The following is a 19,719-nucleotide window of genomic DNA, read 5'->3' on the forward strand; positions in this document are numbered from 1 at the left end:
GGGGTTACACGTAACGTTGGTGAGCGCTCTTTGTGGGCTCCCAGGTGACTGCTCCTAAGACCTTTCTCCTGCCGACAGCTCTCTGGGAGGGCAAAGAGCCCGTTTAGGAGTAGTAACCTAACGCCGTGAAACGTTAAAGAATTGCCGTCTGTGACTTAGTGAGAACTGTTAGGGTGAGTTTGTCTTTCGAGCTGCAGTGGATATTGACAAAGATCTGTGCGTAGGTAACCAGACATCAGTAGCTCCAGCTTCCTGCAATTGACAGCAGTTAACTGCTTAATTTTTATGACAGCTAAACTTTTTAAACTTTTTTTTCTCCTTTAGAGTTTAATACTTGATCAGTGCAACTGGAGCGATGACTTTTTTTTTTTTTTTTCTGATTTTCCTCCTGTTAAGAGTTACTCTTGACTTCCCTTAAAGGCCTGGAACTGCTGACTTGGTGCTGTAGTTTATGCCTAACTTTTACATCAACTGGAAAACGTGTGAGCCTGAAATAATTTGTTGAACGTGACATCTTCAGCTGGGACTCTCGCAGACACTTCAGAAAGATCCCAGTTCATTCACCAGCAAATGGATGGGAGTTCATCCACCCGACTGTGCTTGCGTACGCTGTGCTATCTTAGTGCTGCTTGGAAAACTGCACATTCCGGTCTTCCCCCACCTCCAGCTGATGGCCAGCAGGACAGACTCCATCCAGCCTGCTGCATTTTCCTCAGGAGGCTGGAAATAGCTGTCAGGGCATGGAGTGAGCCCGAAGAATTAAATTGCTGTCCGCCCTGTGCAGGAAAGAGTTTAAAGCGTACTAAAATACAATGTTTTATCTTAAAAGTAACTGGCCTTCTGTGATCAGTTGGCTCGTCTTGAGGACTTCCACACAGCAGTATATTTTCTCTGTATGAAAACCAAGCAGCACACTTGGCCTTAGTACTGCAAAAACTTAAGCACATGACATTTCAGTCAGGTGAGGAGTCTCAACGAAGTCAGCATGCTTAACTTTGTTCGTGTCAAGTTCAGGTAGATTTTTCCCTCCTAAATAAACCTGCACATGGTTTTAGTTGCTCTTCTCTTGAAATGCCGTCAGGTATGGTTTTCGAGGTAGAATATGCTGACTCCTAAAGAAGGTGATGTTCATTCTAGTAGTTTTTCTACAATTCTGGCTTCTTACGCTCTGTTTCTTCAAGGTGTGCAGCCTGCTCTGCTGCTGTCTTTGATAATCTCTTGAATTGGCTTCCTTTAAAGTGCAGAGGTCCAGTTGGCTAGCACGTCCTTTTCAGAAGAGGGCTCTAGAATCTTCCTGCAGCTTCCCTCTCTCTAGCACAGGGGTGTAATTATAATAGATAAATTATGCTGCATTTACAATGAATTTAAGAAATTTCTTCCTTTTATTCCAGGTAGATTTCTCTTGGTAAATATTGATGGCATGATTGGAGTTGACTACTTGAAAATGGTATTTTTGTTGTTGTTGTAAAATCTTCAGATACGTCTTTTTGAAAAGAGGCTGTGCTGTACTGTATCTCGTTTTTCATATTCAGGCTCTGCTGTCTGCTGTTGGTATCTAATATAATAATGGTTTTGAACATTCACTAAAATCATTGTGAGTTAATTATTTTTGTTTATAATCTCTTTTCAGTGGAGAAACAAGATACAACAAAGACAAGATACTGCAAGGTTAGTATCAGTTATTCTGCTAGCTTGTTAGAGGTGGAAAAGTATTCTTCCCTGCAAAATGTGAAATCCTTCCACCGGCTGCTGAAATGTTATTACGGAATAATATTGTAACCCTTAAGAGACTTTATTTGTAAGCCAGGACATTAGCTTGATAGTTTTACAGAGCTATGAAGAGTCTAAGTTGGTCTCCACAGAATAGCAACAAATGGTGATGCATTTCTCATATCAACAGGAGTATTAGAATAGTTCCTTTTTCTAAACAGAGGAAAAAACCCAAAGTTACCTGTAATCACAGCAGTATCTGCGAATAAGGGTGCCAGAGTGTCCTGTTGCGTTGTGTTAGATCTCAGTCGTATGAAGGCTGGGAAAAGGGCTTCTGGGGCTCGGGTGAGAAGTGAGAGCTGCAGCTCTGGTGAAGAACCAACCAGGAGCTTTCTAGGAAGGCAGTCTTTAGACACAACATTTAAAACCAAACTTCTCCTTAGTGACTGCTGACACGTACACCCAGAGCTGAAAATGCTGAGCTGCTTGGCTGTCTGTTGCAGGAAAACCGAGGCTCACCGCTACAAGGAGCCTAGTGGGATTGTACTCTGAGTAAATAAACTTTCCACAATGCTGTGAGGAAGAATCGTGCTTCCCAATTTTCCTACCTCTGTTTTGACATTACAGTTTATAGTTCTTGCAGCATGGCTTTGTGCTCATAATAAAGTGAATAAAAAATATTTCCCTGCTTTTTCTTCTTAAAAGTATGAATGATGTCTTAAATTTCTAGCCCTCTGTGTCAAATGAGATCTAGTAGGTTCCTCTTTCCTCTCCAGTGTAGAAAGTAAACATGGCCTTGTGTTTCGACGGGGTGTAAGACCTAGACCAGCATGGTGGGGTCCCAGGTCTCACATGGCTGAATCACAGACGAGGTGCTCGGAACTCCAGTTCTGGACTTCCTGGTGTCCTGTGTTTTGCTATGGGAAGCATATAAATGATTGTGCACTTGCTTGGTGAAAATTGTTTTGGTGGTTGTTCTGGATTTGATGAGAATTGCACACTCTCTGCTTTGACTTCCTGCAAAAGTAAAATACAAGCGTGGACATAGCAATTTGTTACGGGTTTGCCCCTCTGCCACAGTTCTTGGTTCTACCAGAGACTCTCTGAGCTGTGACGGGAGCGCAGCTATTGCATTCACCTAAGTACTGCTTCTCTCAACGCTGTCCTCAAACTTTGTCACCAGCTAGTTTCACAGACTGCTCTGGCCGAGAACAATTTTTGGAAGGTTTGCTGCTTTTCAGCTATGTTTGTTCCATCAACATGCTCTCTGTGCAGCTGTATGAGCATTAGTGTCAATGTGTGAGGTGGAGTAAGGAAGAGGAAGAGATCACAACAGATTGCGTTTACATCAACCGTAAAATTCTTGTGAAACTCTGTCTTTGGCAAAGATTGTGTGCTGCTTTCCGCATTACACAGAATCTCTGCGTGTTACCTCATTTCTTCAAGGCATTGTCAACATTAGGGAAGGAGGAGGAGCAGACATACCGTATTTGTCAGGACTTGTCTCTCTTGATGTGCATGGTTTCTCCGTATGTGTATTTTAGTATCAACAACTTTATCTCCATTGCATTGTCCTTTTACTTATTTACAATCAACAAATCTGTTTATAGAGTTTCAGTTGTGAGATGCCTCTTGGAGGAAGCCTACCGGTTGGCTCTACTGAAGTAAAAAGCGTTTTGTTATGACTGAGTAGATTCTTTATTGCTGCCGTGCGTGCTCAGTTGCTAAATGATCTAAAATTTGCGTGTCTTAACGTAGATGGGTTTTTATTTTGTAGGTCAAGGCGTGGATGAGCCGCTCTCTGCAACCGGTTTCAGACAAGCAGATGCTGCGGGTTTATTTCTCAGTAATGTGAAGTTTACTCATGTCTTTTCAAGTGACCTCCTTCGAGCAAAGCAGGCAAGTGCTTCTTGAGGCAACTGAATACTAGCTTCAGCATTTGACATTTATTTGCTATTGATGATGCAAAAATAGTACAGTGACGGAGAGCCAAAAGCTGTTTTGATGGACTTAGAACTACAGTTTGTGTTGTGTAGAATTCAAGAAGGCCTCTATGAGTATGGAAATTTCAATGAGAACAGCTCAGTTAGGAATCGATGAAGACCAACTTGCTTTGTATGATGTCAGGCCGTGTTGCTCTTATGGATTTGCCATTATTTTGTATGTGCATGTGTGTTCTCACTAAAAGAGTAATTGGGACTTGGAGGTAGCACAGGCTGAAGTCAGTTTTTCTTTGAAGAAACAAAATGAATTGGCTGTGATATTGTTGTACTGTCTTATGCATTGCGGCTGTATGCTGTGTGTTTCTGAGGAACGCAGGCCAATATAGGCAAGATCAAGTTTTGCTGTAAAGTCAGTATGGGGATCATTAAGTGTGCAGAGAGGTTGGAATTTGGCAGAAACATAGTACCACACCTCTCACCTTGATGCACGATTTTAATAGGTTCATTAAAGAGGAAAAAATACTAATTACTGAACAGATTTACCTATGATTTTGTGTGCAAGATTACAAAATAATCAAAAAATTAGGGAAACAGAACTTTTAAAGGTAGAGGCATAGATTGAGGAGGGTCATGTCTCCTGTGGAAGCCCTGTCCTTAACTCTCTCTTCTGCTGCTGATGCTGTGATTTCAGGAGACATGTAGGCGTCACGTGATTGAAACTACTAAGCAGTTCTTGATAGCCCTGCTGGTTGCTTGCTTTTTGCTCTGTTTTCCTCCTATGAAAGTCTGAAGCCTTACTGTAAACCAGATTAACAAAATCTAGCATAAAACCCCTTGTTTTTCTTAAAACATACATCATCATCATTGCTCACTGATTTTGCAGCATGGTCCTATAAAACTGCTGTAGCAGCACAACTTAGGCAGAAAAGAAACTAAAGAGATGGGGGGAGGAGTGCAATAATTAGATATTTTAAAAATGCATAATAACTACCTGACAAGTCACTTCCTTTAAGTGTGTGAATGGCAGTGATTATATTTAAAAACATTAATAGTGCTTTATAACGTTCGTTAGACTGTCTGCACTATGTGCCTGCCTTAGGGGAATTGTTTTTGAATGCTCAGCCACTTCAGAGCAAGGTTGCTAATTTTTTTCCTCGATATTAGAGACAGCCCTTTCCATGAGAAGCATTTGCACTCTCATAATGTAGAGGACAGACCAGAATTTGTCCTTCGCATGAAGGAAATGCGTTTTGCCATTTGTTTGACAAGCTATCCAGACTTTGTGGAAGCTTTTCCAAAGATGTGTAAAGCTGCAGTTCCATTTGCTTGGAACTCCCTTTTTTTTGGTAGCTGCAAATCTATGAAGAAGTGTCCTTTACTATGCTGTCACTTTATAGTTCAACTATGAGAGGAATGTGCAAGTTCCCTTGCAAAAGAGGAAAAAATGTTTTTTAAAGAAACGATTAGTGGTAAAGTTTGGTTTTTTTCTTGCAGCATCTCCTGCCTCAGCTGTAGTCAGGGTGTGTACTGGTTACTGGAACCAGGAGTGATATGCAGTGCTCTGGCTACTGCCCGTGGCTGACAGCTGGACGTTCAAGCCTAAACAGGGTAGGAGAAAACGGATGTGTTCAAAGAGAGCTGTACCAGCCAGACAGGAATTCCGAGAGCTACAGGGGATGCAAAGCGAGCAGGTATAGGAAATGCAGAGAGAGGCTTTGCCAGAAAGCCTATTTGAGAGAATAAGCCTAGGAGGGAGGATCAAAGACTGGCACCAGAAATTAGCAGGGTAGAAGAGAGCAGGCAGGCCTGCGATATGAAAATTAATTGGGCAGACTGGGATGTGGTGTGAACAGCATAACTCCATAAGACTTGTAAGCTTAACAGAGCATAACACCAGAGTCTACAGGGGAACATGGGGCCTACTGGGAGATGCTCGTGCTGTTGGGACAAGAATTCTGCAGTAGTGAAGGACTTCCAGTTCAGGACTGGGACAGGCTGGGCCCTGAGAGGAATGAGAGAAAATCTGTGAGTCTTTTCCATATATAAAATGGGGCTGATATCCCTTCTCTCACTGTGGTACCGTGAAGATTCAGTAACGTTTGTAAAATATGCTGGTATTCTAGTAATGGATAGTGTAGGAAAGGTGTGAGGAAGTTAATCTCTTTCTCAGAGCATATTTTGGTTTCAGCACAGTAAATGAGACTTGATGTTTAATATTTACAGTTCAGAGTGTGAATTAGTGCTCAGTAGGTGAACGTTGTCTATTCTGTGTACTGAATGAGATCTCAGTCCAGGAGAAATTGCAGGATATGATCATAGAATCATAGAATCATTATGGTTGGAAGAGACCTCAAAGATCATCAAGTCCAACCGTATACCTGATGCCACCCTGTCCCCTAAACCATGTCTTGAAGTGCCACATCTAAACATTTTTTGAACATCTCCAGGGACGATGACTCCACCACCTCCCTGGGGTGCCTGTTCCAATGCCTGACAACTCTAACAGTGAAGAAGTTCTTTCTAATGTCAAGCCTGAACCTCCCCTGGCGCAACTTGAGACCATTTCCTCTCGTCCTATCGCTAGTTACCGGGGAGAAGAGCCCAATCCCCACCTCGCTACAACCTCCTTTCACATAGTTGTAGAGGGCAATCAGGTCTCCCCTCAGCCTCCTCTTCTCCAGACTAAACAACCCCAGCTCCCTCAGCCGCTCCTCGTAAGGCTTTTTCTCCAGGCCCTTCACCAGCCTTGTTGCCCTTCTCTGATCATACAATTAACTATGCTGTTCATATATACAAGGAAGTTGATTCAACCCTATCTGAATTTTGACATTATTCTGTGACAGAAATTTAAAGTTGCAACATAAAGCTTTTCCTAAACAATACATTAAATGAGTTATAAAATCTTGTTAATACAATGAGTCTGCTTATTATTTGCCAGAATCCAAAGAGCCTTTTCAAAATGAGTTCTTTGAATGTCAGTTCAATTGGATGTGGATATTTAGGCATTGGAATGGGCTGCCCAGGGAGGTGGTGGAGTCACCATCCCTGGAGGTGTTTAAGAAGAGACTGGACATGGCACTTAGTGCTGTGGTCTAATTGACACGGTGGTGTTAGGGCAAAGGTTGGACTCAATGATCCCAGAGGTCTCTTCCAACCTCATCGATTCTGTGATTCTGTGATTTGCACAAGACTTCCAGCTAATAGTACCAGTCAAAACTGTATGCAAATCCAGTACAGCCTTTGCACCTCAGTGCTTGTAAGAACAGGAGGAGGTTAGCTGTCCTTTCATTCCCATTATTGGCTGTGGCAACCAGACAGGTGTATAATATCCAACACGCTAGAGCCTCTGTTAGGCAATACTTTTTCCAGAGTGGTATCAGAATTTCCTCTTGATCAGTTGTCTTGCCCTCCTGCACCCCCAAAATCACATACTTCCTTGAAAAAAAAAAAGATGTATAGCACAAAACTCAAGACATCCAGACTATTGTTAAAAGCAAACTAAACTCTGTGGGTTTTCTCTGTCTCTTGGCCATGCTATCAAAAGACAATACAATAAGCTAGATGATTTTTTTTTTTTCCCCAAGTGTATCATCCAGTGCATTTCTCCCTCGTAACATTGAGGCTGACACTTCAATATGTTGCCAGCAAACATCCTCCTGCCTCTTAACTGCTTCAAGAGTATTTGATTTCTGAGGTGCATTAAATAGCCACTTACTAGAAAGTAATTTAATCTGTTAGGTGCTACGTTTTTCGCAGTCAGATTAACTGATTGGTTTTTAGGAACGTACTGCTTGTGAGTCTGACCCATGTACTACATGTAAAGAATGTGTCGGCATGATAGCTTTGTCAGTGGCAGTATACTCAAGAGAAGATGTGGCTTTTATCCCAGTAAATCCTGCTGCTGCCGTGCATCTTGCTGCCCCCCTTTCCTGGGTGCTAAGTGTCTTGAACTGTTCTGGACTGTGAATTTTGAAAGAACTTGCAGAAGATTGCAGCTTTTCTGCCTTTTGTGGCCTGACATGGGCCATATATCCAATTCTGACAGAGACTACTAGCTGAAAAACTTTTTATCTTGTTTGGGTTGTTGGGTACTACTAATGTGATTCACATTGGCTGCGGTGGTGTAAGATGGTGTGGCTATCCCATGAGAAAACAGTTCATTGATGTGACTGTATATTCACTTTTTAGACTGCTGCCACAATTCTAGGAAAAAATAAATTTTGCAAAGATTTGGAAATCAAGTATGATGCAAGACTTCGAGAGAGAGTAAGTGTCAAAAGAGTTTGTTTTAATATTGAGCATTGAACAATTTGAAAATGTAACTTACTGCTGAAGGATATCTTGGCTTATTAAATAGTAGAGTTAACAGTGGAGAGCACTATTTCATGTCATTTTCATCACTGAAAACTGAACTCTTCACATCAGGTACTGTAAATTGTTTGAAGAATGGTGAAGCAAAGCCAAAATTTAATGATTAGTGCTGTAACTGATGCTTTAATGATTTAAGTAAGGTAAGATTTACATGTAGAGGGAGTTATCTGAAATGTAATAAAAAGCTTAGCTCTTGTTTTCTAACCCCCTATGGAACGTGTTAAAGATACTTCCTCTGCCTACCTTCTCTGGCCTGCTGACACAACTTGATGTTGGCTGTTTGGCTGTTTATACCGTTTCATTTGCACAAAGACTGCTGTCCATGGAAGAGTCTGCTTTCCTGATTAGCCTCTCTGCCTGATAACAGGCATAATTGTACCTCCTGTCTGTTTTTTAAGGATGTCTTGATCAGAATAAACTCAGATGCTGGCTGTTTCTGCTAATATGAATCACCCTTCAGATGCTACACTGAGAGTGTCAGCTGAATTCTAAACAAGGAAATGCTACAAAACCAAGAGCGGGGTGGCATATTGCCAGCATGCAAATAAGTGTTTAAGGAGCAGAATGTGATTGTAGCGTTTCCTATTTGGATCTTCTTTTTTCTGTCAGAAATTTCAGTTCTCCTGAAATCAGCAAGTTAAATGCCTCTCAAACTTCTTTAGTTGCTTTACCACCTGACGTTTTCGAAAATATTACAGTTCGTAATACAAACTTTTAAGAAGAATAATCTTAACTTTCTGTTACACTTTCTTCCTCCTTTCATGGCATTTGTGTGGATGTATAGAAGTGCCAGTACAGTGTCTGCAGGCCACAGGTTGTATGTCACTACTCTGGATAACTGGAATTAAGTTTGGATTGCTCGAAAAGAAGCAGAGTCCTTTAAAAGAACATATGTCATTGACCCTAATAAGAACATTTTGTTCTCTCCTGCCTTGCTTTCATGAGAGAAGTCTGGAAAAATATTTCAGATTAGGATTCCATTTTCAGCAGCTTCAGAGCACTTATTTCATCACACCTTTCTTAGTGTTCTTAAACTGCCAATATTTTGCTTTAGAGAAGGGGATTGAGAAACTGAAGTAAAGGTGTTTCAGTACATTTAAATCCTGAAGACTGTAATGAATTAATTGTTATGGCATCTAATTGCAATGTCCACAGCAAGTGGATAGTGACGGAGAAGTCAAAAAAGCCTCAGTATGCGTCTGTGTCTTAGTCATCAACATCTGGATGTCTGGAATGTCTGTGACTGAGTGTTTGACAGTATAGCATCAGCTCTCACTTTCTCAAAATACTCATCATAACTGCAGTGTTTTCACTGTCTTCGGACATTCCAAGGAAAGACCAAAGCTTTCCACTTGTATATATTTTTCATCTGTTAGCAGTAGTGAAGTGTTGATCTTCAGAGGGAGAAGTATTAATCTGTTTTACCATTGTTAGAGATGTGCCTTGGAAAGATCTTCATGGTCAACAATGGTAATGCACATATGTCTATCTTGTAAAATACATTATGGGTGATAAATAATTCTGTTTTACAATGTGACTTCTAGTGATCCAGAATAACCAGCGGGTGTATATGGGTTCTTACTGCTGTTTCTCCTATCGGCCTTGTATTTGGAGGTCTCAGGAATAAGTGTGTCATTGAAGATAGTTAATTGCATGTTCTCTGAGTCTATTAACATACGTTTTTAAGATTGTTTTTGCCTTTCTTGTTTTCTGAAAGCACTGTCCACAACAGTAATGTATGTCCTGAAAAAGAGAGGAAGGCCTTATTGTTTATTTTTAATAAGTAGGGTACCTGTAGGTTTTCATCTCTCTCTTTCTTTTTGTGTGTCTGAAAAATTCTGATTTTAAAATGGACTCCTCTGTGGGCATATCAGAGGTCTGTAGAGAAAATATTTGTTTCTTACTTGTGAAAAATCATTCCCTGTTAGTCTTTCTGCAAATGAAGAGTAAATGGAGTTTATCCTCCTGTGAACAGCTACATACAGAGGTGTTTGCAATGTCACCTCCATTACAGAGACGCCTGAATTTTGTATGCTAAGAAGGAGTGTCAAGAATGTAGGAAAAAATCTCAAGGCAAAGATCAGGATGAAGGTAGTGTTTTGAATGTTAGTACTTTAAATGAGATGCTGCTCTTAATATATTTCTCTACCCAGTATATGTGCATGTACACTTTATATATTTTTTTTAACTTAAATAGCATATGTAAAGATACCTCCTCCCCCAACATTGGGGTAAAATGTAAAAGGTAGTTAAACCTGCACGTTACACTTGAGAGTCCAAGAAAGCAAAGCTGTTAGGAGATGTTTGCATTGATACGTCTTGCTAAACCCGTTCTTTGTAACTTGGCTCTTACAGAAATATGGTGTTGCAGAAGGAAGGCCTTTGACTGACCTCAAGGCCATGGCAAAGGCTGCTGGAGAGCAGTGTCCTTCATTCACGCCTTCTGGAGGAGAAACACTGGATGAAGTATGGTATTTATTTGTTTGTGCCCTGCTTTCTAGGCCGTTTTATCAGTGCAGATGCAGCTATTGCGTACTTAGGAACATCTTATTGAGAGCTTAGCCCTACCAAAGGTAGTTATTTTCTAAGCTAAAAACACTACTTGACCTGATTACAGTGACTGCCAAGTAGGAATCTCTTTAGAACTAAAAGATTGATTTTGAGATTGACTCGTCATGAAGCTCTCGTTTGCAGAAGGACCACGGCAATTACTCTCAACTTTGGCTTTGGAGGGCAGAGGAGTTTTTACAGCATTCAGTAACTTACCATTGATTTCTGAGACTTGTCTGTGATAAATGTTTGTCTTTTAACTGAAGTAGTTACACCTCAGATTTCTGAAAGCCGAAATCCCTTGCATTCTTCACAATGTACTCTCCTGACCTTTCTCTTTAGGTAAGAGAACGTGCAAGGGATTTTTTTGAATTTCTGTGTCGGCTAGCTGTTGAATTGGAACAGAAAGAACAAGACATCCATGGTGCGGCAAGCAGAAGCTCAGGACCATCTGAAGAACAGTTAGTTTTCCCTTGGACAGACCACTACAGTGAAGCAGAACTTGGCTGTAATAATGGTGGAGCTTCTAAAATATTAGATGCCAATATATTAGTCGTGAGTCATGGAGCCTACATGAGGAACTGGATTGGTTACTTTGTTTCAGATCTCAACTGTAGTTTACCAACAAATTTAACAAAGTCTCAGTTGTCTTCTGTCAGTCCCAATACTGGAGTTAGTCACTTTGTTGTAACACTTGAAGATGGGAATTTGTTAAAACCAGAAATCACATGTGTTTGTCTTAATCAAGACTCTCACTTAGTGGATGTGGGAGCTGAACGTGTAGCTCAAAAAGTGTTTTAAGAGTCTTTGTAGGGGGAAGGGGGTTTAGATTACCATGACACTAAGCTTGGGACAGGTATCTGTAGTAGTTACTGAAATTGACTGGAGTTATTGACATTAAAGTGCAAAACTGAAGACATGCAACTGCTTACCATCTTAAAATAACATGATTTGCATGGTCCTAGCGCCCAATAGAAGTTGGCACTGGAGAAATAACACAAATGTTCTTTATGAACAGAAACATAATACTTCCAGTCACATGCATATCTGCTCCTGCAGCGCATATTTTTAAAAACTTCTTTTCATTAATCCTTATTATTTTGATTATCTCCAGGTAAAAGAGTTGGGGAGAGGAGTGCTGACTCAAAGATGCGCTATATTGTAATATTAAACATATATGTTGTCTTAAAATAACTTTTTTGAATGCAATAGTATAACCTAAAAAGGAGCATTGCTGAGTGAAAAAGGTTTGGTACAGAGTTGGGAGATGTGTTTCCTGGCTCCAGTACCAAACAGCTGTGAGACTCTGGGCAAATCCCTTTTCCATTTGTAAAATGGGGATGACGATACACCTACCTCGCAGGAGTGTTTTGTAAGAAATTGTTAGTGTTGTTGAGACCTCTCTTGAAGAGCACTGTGCACAAACATAAAGTATTTATTTTTAACTGTAAGGACGATGAGGAGCCTCACGTGCGCGTAGTTGAAATAACGGTCTCTCTTCGGAAAAGGAGCCTTATCAATAGGGTGAGTTGTACCCGACAAGAATCCTTTTGCTTATAGTTGCTGTTAGTACTGCATTCTTTCCCCACCGGGGTGTTTGTAGTGTTACTGTGTAAGCTTATCTGATTTATGTTATTTATAATATCCACGTACTTTTTCTTCATTTGCATATTTTAGGCCAGTTTAAAAGAAAAAATAAAAAAATTTAAAGGCTCCTGAATAGAGCTCCATTTCATCTGAATTTCTTTTGAGGGAAAAATCTTTGTTAATATTACTCTGTGAAGCTTTGCTCAGATCATATAACTTCCATTTTATTTTTTTTTTCTGTGAAAAACCCCACGCTGATCTTTTACTGTGAAAAAGAGCCCTTTTTAGAGCTTTTCAGTGCTATCCTGACTCTTACCTGGAAGAACCACTGATGTTAAAATGTTAAGGATGTACTTAAATTGCTTGCAACTGCACAAAATTAACTGTTTGACTGAACTTTAAATTTTTTTTAATTTTTAAAAATAAGCTGTCCTATGTACTTGAAACTACTTGGCTTCTTTGACTCAATGCAGAGATTTGAATTTTGAAGTGGAAAAAGAGGTTGCTCTTGTTTCCTCGCACAGGTGGGTGCGACCACACTAAAAAACCAGCGACAGAATTACTTACTCTGGCTCTAGTGACTGTACTTTGCTGCTTCCATTTGTGTGACTGTCACTGCATAGGAAAGTTCTCTCCGTTCCTACCTGAACAAAAAATGAGGATCTGCTGCTGTTCTCCGTGCTGTTCGTCCCATACTAATCCTGCTAAAATGTAGAGGATGAGGTGGGAAGTGTTCAGCCCTGCGGTGACCAGAGGGAGGCTTCTCAGGTAGTGTTCTCCACAACCTGGAAATGAACCTGAGGCTTTTTACTTGCAGCAGGGCTTGTTTATCTAGCAAAGAACTGGGAAACCATCTGCTGCTGTGTCTGCAAAGGAGTCCATAGAGAGGAAAGCAGCTTTACCCGCTGTGTGAAAAAGGGATACTAGTGACTGGTGTCAGCAAGGATTGGTCTTTCAACTTCTAACACAATAGATAATTTGAAGGACTGGACGCCCTTAAGTTGGGTTGGCGAATTTAAATCAGAGTTTTATACAGAACTTCTGCATCGATAGGCTAAACTTGTTACTGACTGATCAGCTGGCTTCCTTTCATTTCTTTACAGATACAGAGGAAAGCCACTTCGTTACAGCTTCTCTTTGCCCGTATGCGGCAATTCGTAAACATACAGGTCTGTCTGGGCAAACTTTTATGACTAGGGGTTTTCCAGCAAACGTGAAGTCTTCATAATGTAGAATCCTGGGAAACTTAAGATTTCTCAATAACATAAAAACAAGCTCTGGACAAAATGGCTTTATTTTTAATTTAGTTTAAAAATTTGAATTTGAAAATTAAAAATTTAACTAAATTTAAAAATTTAGTTTAAAATTAATAGGTTTAATTTTATATAATCAGCCTTTATTCAAAACAAAAGTATTCTTAAGCAAAGGGTTTCAGTGTTACTCAAAAGTAAAAATTTCTGAATTCATATAGTTACAATAAAATGTTTAGAAAAGTAGTAAAATTTTTTTTCAGGAAGCCAGCCAACTGGCAAAATCCTTGGTAGCCAGCTGTTACTGACATGATGCATGATTACCGCCCAAACAGTAAGTTTGTATTTGTGGAATTAAAAAGGGCCTGTTTCAAATTAAAAGTAAGGGAATGACAGTGGTAGCTTGAGGAACTGCTCAAGACTTGTTTCAAAGTGTCCATAGCTCTTATTCACAAATAAAAGAATTCATTCTTATTATACTAAAGGGAGTCAGTTGTCTACACACGAAGGAAAAACAGGAATGTGGACTTGTACACAGACTCCTCGAGCTTCTTGTGAAATGCGGCTTCCTAGAGGACTCCTGAATCCTAAATTGATGATCATAGCCAAGGAAGGTAGAAAAGCATTAATTATGACTACTAACAGTTAATGGCAGAGGGTGCAACAGGAGTTCCATCTGAATTTGCTTGTCCCTGGTAGTGCCTGTATTTCAGGAAAGCGAGGTACATAGCAGGGGACTATCCTGTTGGTGTGTTAAATAGCTTCAACTTTTCTGTAATTGCCGTGTCCTGAATTTTGTCAGTCATTCCATTAGTACTTCTTGGAGCCAGAGTAACCAAGGTGAAAATACGCATCCTTCCTCAGCTAGAAAACGAGTGGAGACCTAATATGTTTACCTCTGTCAGTCAGTAACTTTTGTCAAATATTTCAAAGTGCACTTGTGATTTGTGTGCTTCCCTTAGTTGAAAAGGCTTCTTTTTCTTTCCTTAATTCAGCAGGTTAATTAACATTTTGTTCTTGTTGATGAGGTAAATAGCTTATGGGAACGTCTACTTATTTGTTAAATGCTTTGCCACTTCTTGGATAATACTCTTCCCACAGGGATTTTTGACTCTTCCTCTATAATATGCTTTACCTTCTTTAATATAGTGTAGGTGGTTAAAATTTGGACCCATCCTAAGAAACCTGTCTTTATGATTGTTTGACAAATTTGTTGACAAATTCTTTCACTTTGTGGTAACTGACATAGGGCAAGCAGATGGTGCAATAGTGTCTCACCATGAAAGAGATCAAAAGGTGAAACCGTTCCAAGTTTTCTGGACAGCTCCTATGTTAATGAAGTAACATTTTTCAGTCAAAAACTTACGAGCCAGAATCTCCTAATTAAGACTTTGTAAAACACACTAAATTGGTGCAAAAACATCTGCCAGTGGCTGCGGAAGTATAAGCAGTCAAGCGTGTTCTGCAGTTGCTCTTAAAAAAAGTGTCTGCACTTGACATTGTTGGAGACAGGGTACTAGCCTAGGTGACCTCATAGCCTGCCCTAATATAGTTACACTTTTTATTTCACCTTTGTTATATCAGATGCAAGCTTCTCTAGGCATTAAAAAGTAAATCAGTAATTTTGGAAGCTTCTCAAGTTAATTGTAAAACCTTTTTTCTATAGGTATATGTATAGTACTGGTCTTTTAAAGTCTTTAAATCGATACTGAGATTAAATCTTTCTTCTTGCTCATCTAATAAAGTGGCCTTTGTACATTTGTACAGTAATTCCCTACAGTTTATTGGGATCATGGGAAAGGAGAGCTGCAGTTAGAGATGGGTCTGTTAGGAATGGTAGCAGAACATAAATATTTGAGGGATTACTCAGTAGTGGGCAATGAATGTTTTGTCCTTGTGAAATGCCAGTCTCTAATTAGCAGCAGGAGACAAGGCCTTAACTACGGGGTGGATTTTCAGCAGTAGCTACCAAGATGTAAGAAAGGTTGTGAAAGCAGATCGAACTGTTGAACGTATTACTAAGGTTATAAGAATTTCAAGTGATAAGAAAAAGGTACATTCCTTTTGAATGCCTTTGTAGGAAAATAGTCCTGAAATAAATGTTAGAAATGTCTCAGCTTGCCCACATAATGGCCTGTAGTCAGATCTGAGAGAATCAAGGCATACTTTAAAATTATCTTTTGAACCAGTAAAAGTTAAAATAAAAGCTGTCTTGGCAGACTTTTTCAGCTGAACATAGAGGAAGAAAAAGTGACTGCGGAGATCACCAAGATCAAGAGGAAGCTCAGTCCCCTCCTTTGTAAGCTGGTGTTTTCTTCTGCTGAAGCATCCAGTGGTGTTCTGCTCCCAAAAAGGTGATGCTTCAAAAGGCAGGGGAGCTGTGACCTCCTTTGATAAAGTCATTATTCATGTTTAAGCAGTGCTTTACTAGGCTGGGCTTGATTTGGAAAAGGTGACAGGAGAGACAAAGAGGAGTTCAAAGTGCACTGCATGGTAGCACACTTGTTCCTCAGTTTGGGCTCCACCGACATCATCTCCTGGCAGGTCTGCTGACTGTCTAGCGGCCAACAGGCATGCCCTTTGGCAGAGTGCTCTAGTAGTATCACAGTTTCCTTCCTCTAAAGTATCAGCCCTTTTTCAAGATATTTGCTCTATTCCCACAGTTCTCTGTCGGGTTTATGTTTTCCAGACATAGTCCTGTCTTTGCAATAGGAGGAGGTGGTGGTTGGGGTTTTTTTTCCCTTTTTTTAAGTACAGAATTTAGATCAGATGTGTTCTCTATCCAAGCTTTTGGTATTTCATGAGACTGCCTCAGATCCACAGCCCACATGCATGGACCTAAAATATGTCAGATTTTCCCCAGATGTGTCCCTCTTGTGAGGGCTTTGGCCATGAGCCTGGGGTTTTTGGATATATAGTAATCCCAGGCAAATGGCAGCCGCACAAATCAACTGCAGAGCGTGTGAGCTGTTTCCCTGACGTCCACGGATATGGCAAAACCCACTGCATGGATGATCTGTTTGCACATGATAAATCCAAGGCTGTTGGGGCAGGTCTCCAGTGCTGAGAGCTCTGGTGTCCCTTGCAGACATCTCTGGGATCTCCTGGCATGCAGGGAGCCCCATGCGAGTCGACGACTGTCCTACCCTAACACCAGAAGCTGGTAGTGGGGCCCCTGAGAGCATAATCAGAGAACAATAGAGTATGGGCACGGGAGGATACCGGGATAAAAACACAAATCGTGATTAGGCAATTACTGGTCAACAAAGGAATGCACTCGAAGTCCAGGTAGAGCCCCTTTGGGGATATAATTGGATGTGATATTCTTTCCCTCCGATGCTCAGTTGGTTGATCAAGCTGTAGCTGAACTGCAGAGGGGTGATGCGCTAGAGTTGACTGTGATAAGTCATTAATAGAGCTAGCTATTGAAAAGTGAATTTACTTAAGTTACAGGTTGAGGTAAAAAAGAAGGTTTTGTTTCAGAAGCGCAGGAATCACAGAATTAGTTTAATAAGGTCAGCTATACTTAAGACTCACAAAATTAATAACATCAGCTATACTTAAGAATCACAAAATTAGTTAAGAAGGTCAGCTGTACTTAAGAGCCTTAAATGGACTTAATATGGAAGAAAGAGGGGAAAGCTTTGCTTGATTAAATGAGAGGTGGAAAAATTATCTGGAAGTTACATCCCAAACAGGCAAAAGTTACAGGGAGGATCTTTAGGCCCAGTTAGACCAATAATCATCTCAGAACCAGTTACTGATTCTGGGAAGAGAGCCTATAAGGAGTAGAAAGAAAGTTATATCGTATAGAATGTTCTGTCTTAGATACGAAATGATGAGAATTTGCAAAATAAATTAAAACAAGTAGCAAACCCATCTTGAGATATGTGTGTATCAAAATAGAGAACAAGGAAAGCAGTATCAGAAATGTTGCAGTGTGTGGATGGAATAGCGATTAGATAGTCTTAAATTATATCCCCGAAATGAATTACTCACTCACAGCAGTATTGAAAACAAGGACGGAAGAGGATGGATAGTGGGAATGAGGATAGGGAAAATACCATATTTAAAGCCAAGAATTAAAGAATTTAATATGCTCCTGTCAGGGGAAATGACTAATCTTTATCCCAGAATTCTGAAAGCACATCTAAAATTACACATCCGTAAGCAAGCATTTTAAATAGATCTGTCAAGTTGGGCGTGGAACTGTATGACTAGAGAATAGGAAATAAAATATTTTTTTATTTGAGAACAGAGGACAAAGTAATCTTACAGAACTGTTAGGTTGACCTTAATAACATTCAGGGCTTTAGAGCAAATTCTGAAGGATAATGTAATTACAGATGAGAGAGGTAAATGAAACCTGGAATATAATTAAATTAGTTTTTACCAGAAGTAGTTCACACTAGACTAAACTGATAGTTCTTTGATGAAATAACTGATGTCTAGGCAAGGGAAAAATGATAGAATATGATCTTGGTGAATTTTAATTGAACACTTGACATAATGCCACAATGGAAACCATCAGCTCGACTGGAAAAGATAAATGTTACTAGGAAAAAAAAAGGTAAACTAGGTATGCAAGCAATTTATGGCCGTATGAGTAAGTAATAATGGCCAAGGTCAAGCGCTGAGCTGGAGTAAAGTTTGTGTTTAAGTTCCTCATGGGGCAATTTTTTTGTAATGACTTTGAATAAAAATATAGGAATGTGAAAATGTTAGTGAGCAAGCATCATCAGTAACTACGTGGGTCAGAATACAATGCAGAGGGAGAAATGATGAACGTGAGGAGTGAAATTAAAGACACAACATGAAACCACCTACTACGGACTGCAAGCTCCGGCACTGTAATACCAATGACAAAAATGTCCTCTACAAGCTGGAAGATAATTGTTGAAAACATCAAAAGAGGAGAATAACCTGGGATAATATTAACCTCAGACTTACTATGGGTAGTTGGTGGTGTTGCATTTAGAAGGACAAGCCTAATCCTGAAAGGTGTCTCTGGTCAAGGAGTAAGGAGTCATTAATGGCATTGTACAAGCACTGATGAGATCTCATCTGTAACGCTATGCCTAATTCTTTTGAGGAGGCATTTAATGCTCATTTAAACGCTCAGAGTAGGGTTAGAGAAGCGGCGACCTCCTTTACAGAAGCACAGTAAAACACAAAAAAAATTACAGAACTTGCAGTTAAATTTAGCTAACTTGCCAATCTTACTATTTCTTGAATCTTAAAATCAGTTATTCTCCCTTCTGAAAACACGTCGGCTGTATCTAGGATTGTGCCTTAGTCTCAGCAAAGAGACTCCTGGCTTATGCACCAGATGTTATTCCAAAACAGTGTTGGGGATGAGGATTTGCTCAGAGTTCTGGAACAGGTTTGTGGTCTTACTCAACCTGCTGTCCACAGTGTGCTTCAGCAAAGCCCTCAACTAAGTTGCTAAGCAAAATACTCAGATTTCTGTAAGATGTTATCCAAGTCAAGCATTTAACAGAACGCAAAGTAGAATGTGATGCATGGAAGGTCAATGAAGATTTACAGAACTGAAGGAATAAAGACTAAAAGGAAGTGCAAGAGTGCTGGAAGATGTGTGAGTCATCATGCTTTAGGATCTAAAACAGTGTCACGAGGCTTGGAAAAATGCAGGTGCTACGTTGTCATTATTGAGACCATCCTTTCAGTTGCCTGCTACTGGTCACTGTCAGGAGCAGGAACCTTGACCAAGTGTGACCTTTCATGTCCTGTCTTCCTCTGATAGAATGACAACTCCAGGGAAAAAAAACTTAAGCGTCCTCTTACTTCTTTGAGTAACCAAATACATCTCATAATCTTCATCTCCTGGTAGTGTCGGAGACCTGTGTGTGACTAGCACCGTACCCTTTTTTCATGCTTCTTTTGCAAGCATACAGGACTCATAAAAATAAAACTCCATTCATCCTTGTGAAAAACATGGGTGTTTGGGTGAAAAATGTGCAGAAATGTTTTGTATGTCTCAAACTTCAGCAGAAATCCTCCATATGAACCCCTTTCTCTCCTAGCCACGGACTTCCTCTGAATGTCTGTGGTTTTCCAAAATGCAGAGAATCAGGTAAGAAATATAAAAAGAGGGCGAATCCCTGTTAAATCAAGCAAAGGGATAAAGACAAGAGTAGAGAAAGACAAGATGGTCGGTGATGAAAAGAGCCAAGCAACAGCCTGCGCGACAGGCAGGAGAGCAGAGCCGGTGGTTGCATGAGGCCGTGTTACACTCAGCAGGCGTGGCTGGTGCTAGCGGGGGCTTGGTCCTTACCCATGACACCTGA

At 40.2% G+C, this 19,719-nt stretch overlaps 1 protein-coding gene across 1 annotated transcript; it reads left to right on the plus strand.

Moving 5' to 3' along the window:
* Positions 1-1,630: 1,630 nt before the first annotated feature.
* LOC104168498 (chromosome unknown open reading frame, human C12orf5) lies at positions 1,631-11,448 on the plus strand (the record flags this gene model as incomplete). The annotated part of the gene is made up of 5 exons (XM_009709112.1): positions 1,631-1,668; positions 3,488-3,609; positions 7,842-7,919; positions 10,380-10,490; positions 10,917-11,448. Coding segments are annotated over 5 exons (808 nt in total), but the record flags the coding sequence as incomplete, so codon positions are not given.
* Positions 11,449-19,719: the final 8,271 nt, after the last annotated feature.

Source organism: Cariama cristata, unplaced genomic scaffold, assembly GCF_000690535.1.
Source record: "Cariama cristata isolate BGI_N322 unplaced genomic scaffold, ASM69053v1 scaffold17170, whole genome shotgun sequence".
Lineage (NCBI taxonomy): Eukaryota > Metazoa > Chordata > Aves > Cariamiformes > Cariamidae > Cariama > Cariama cristata.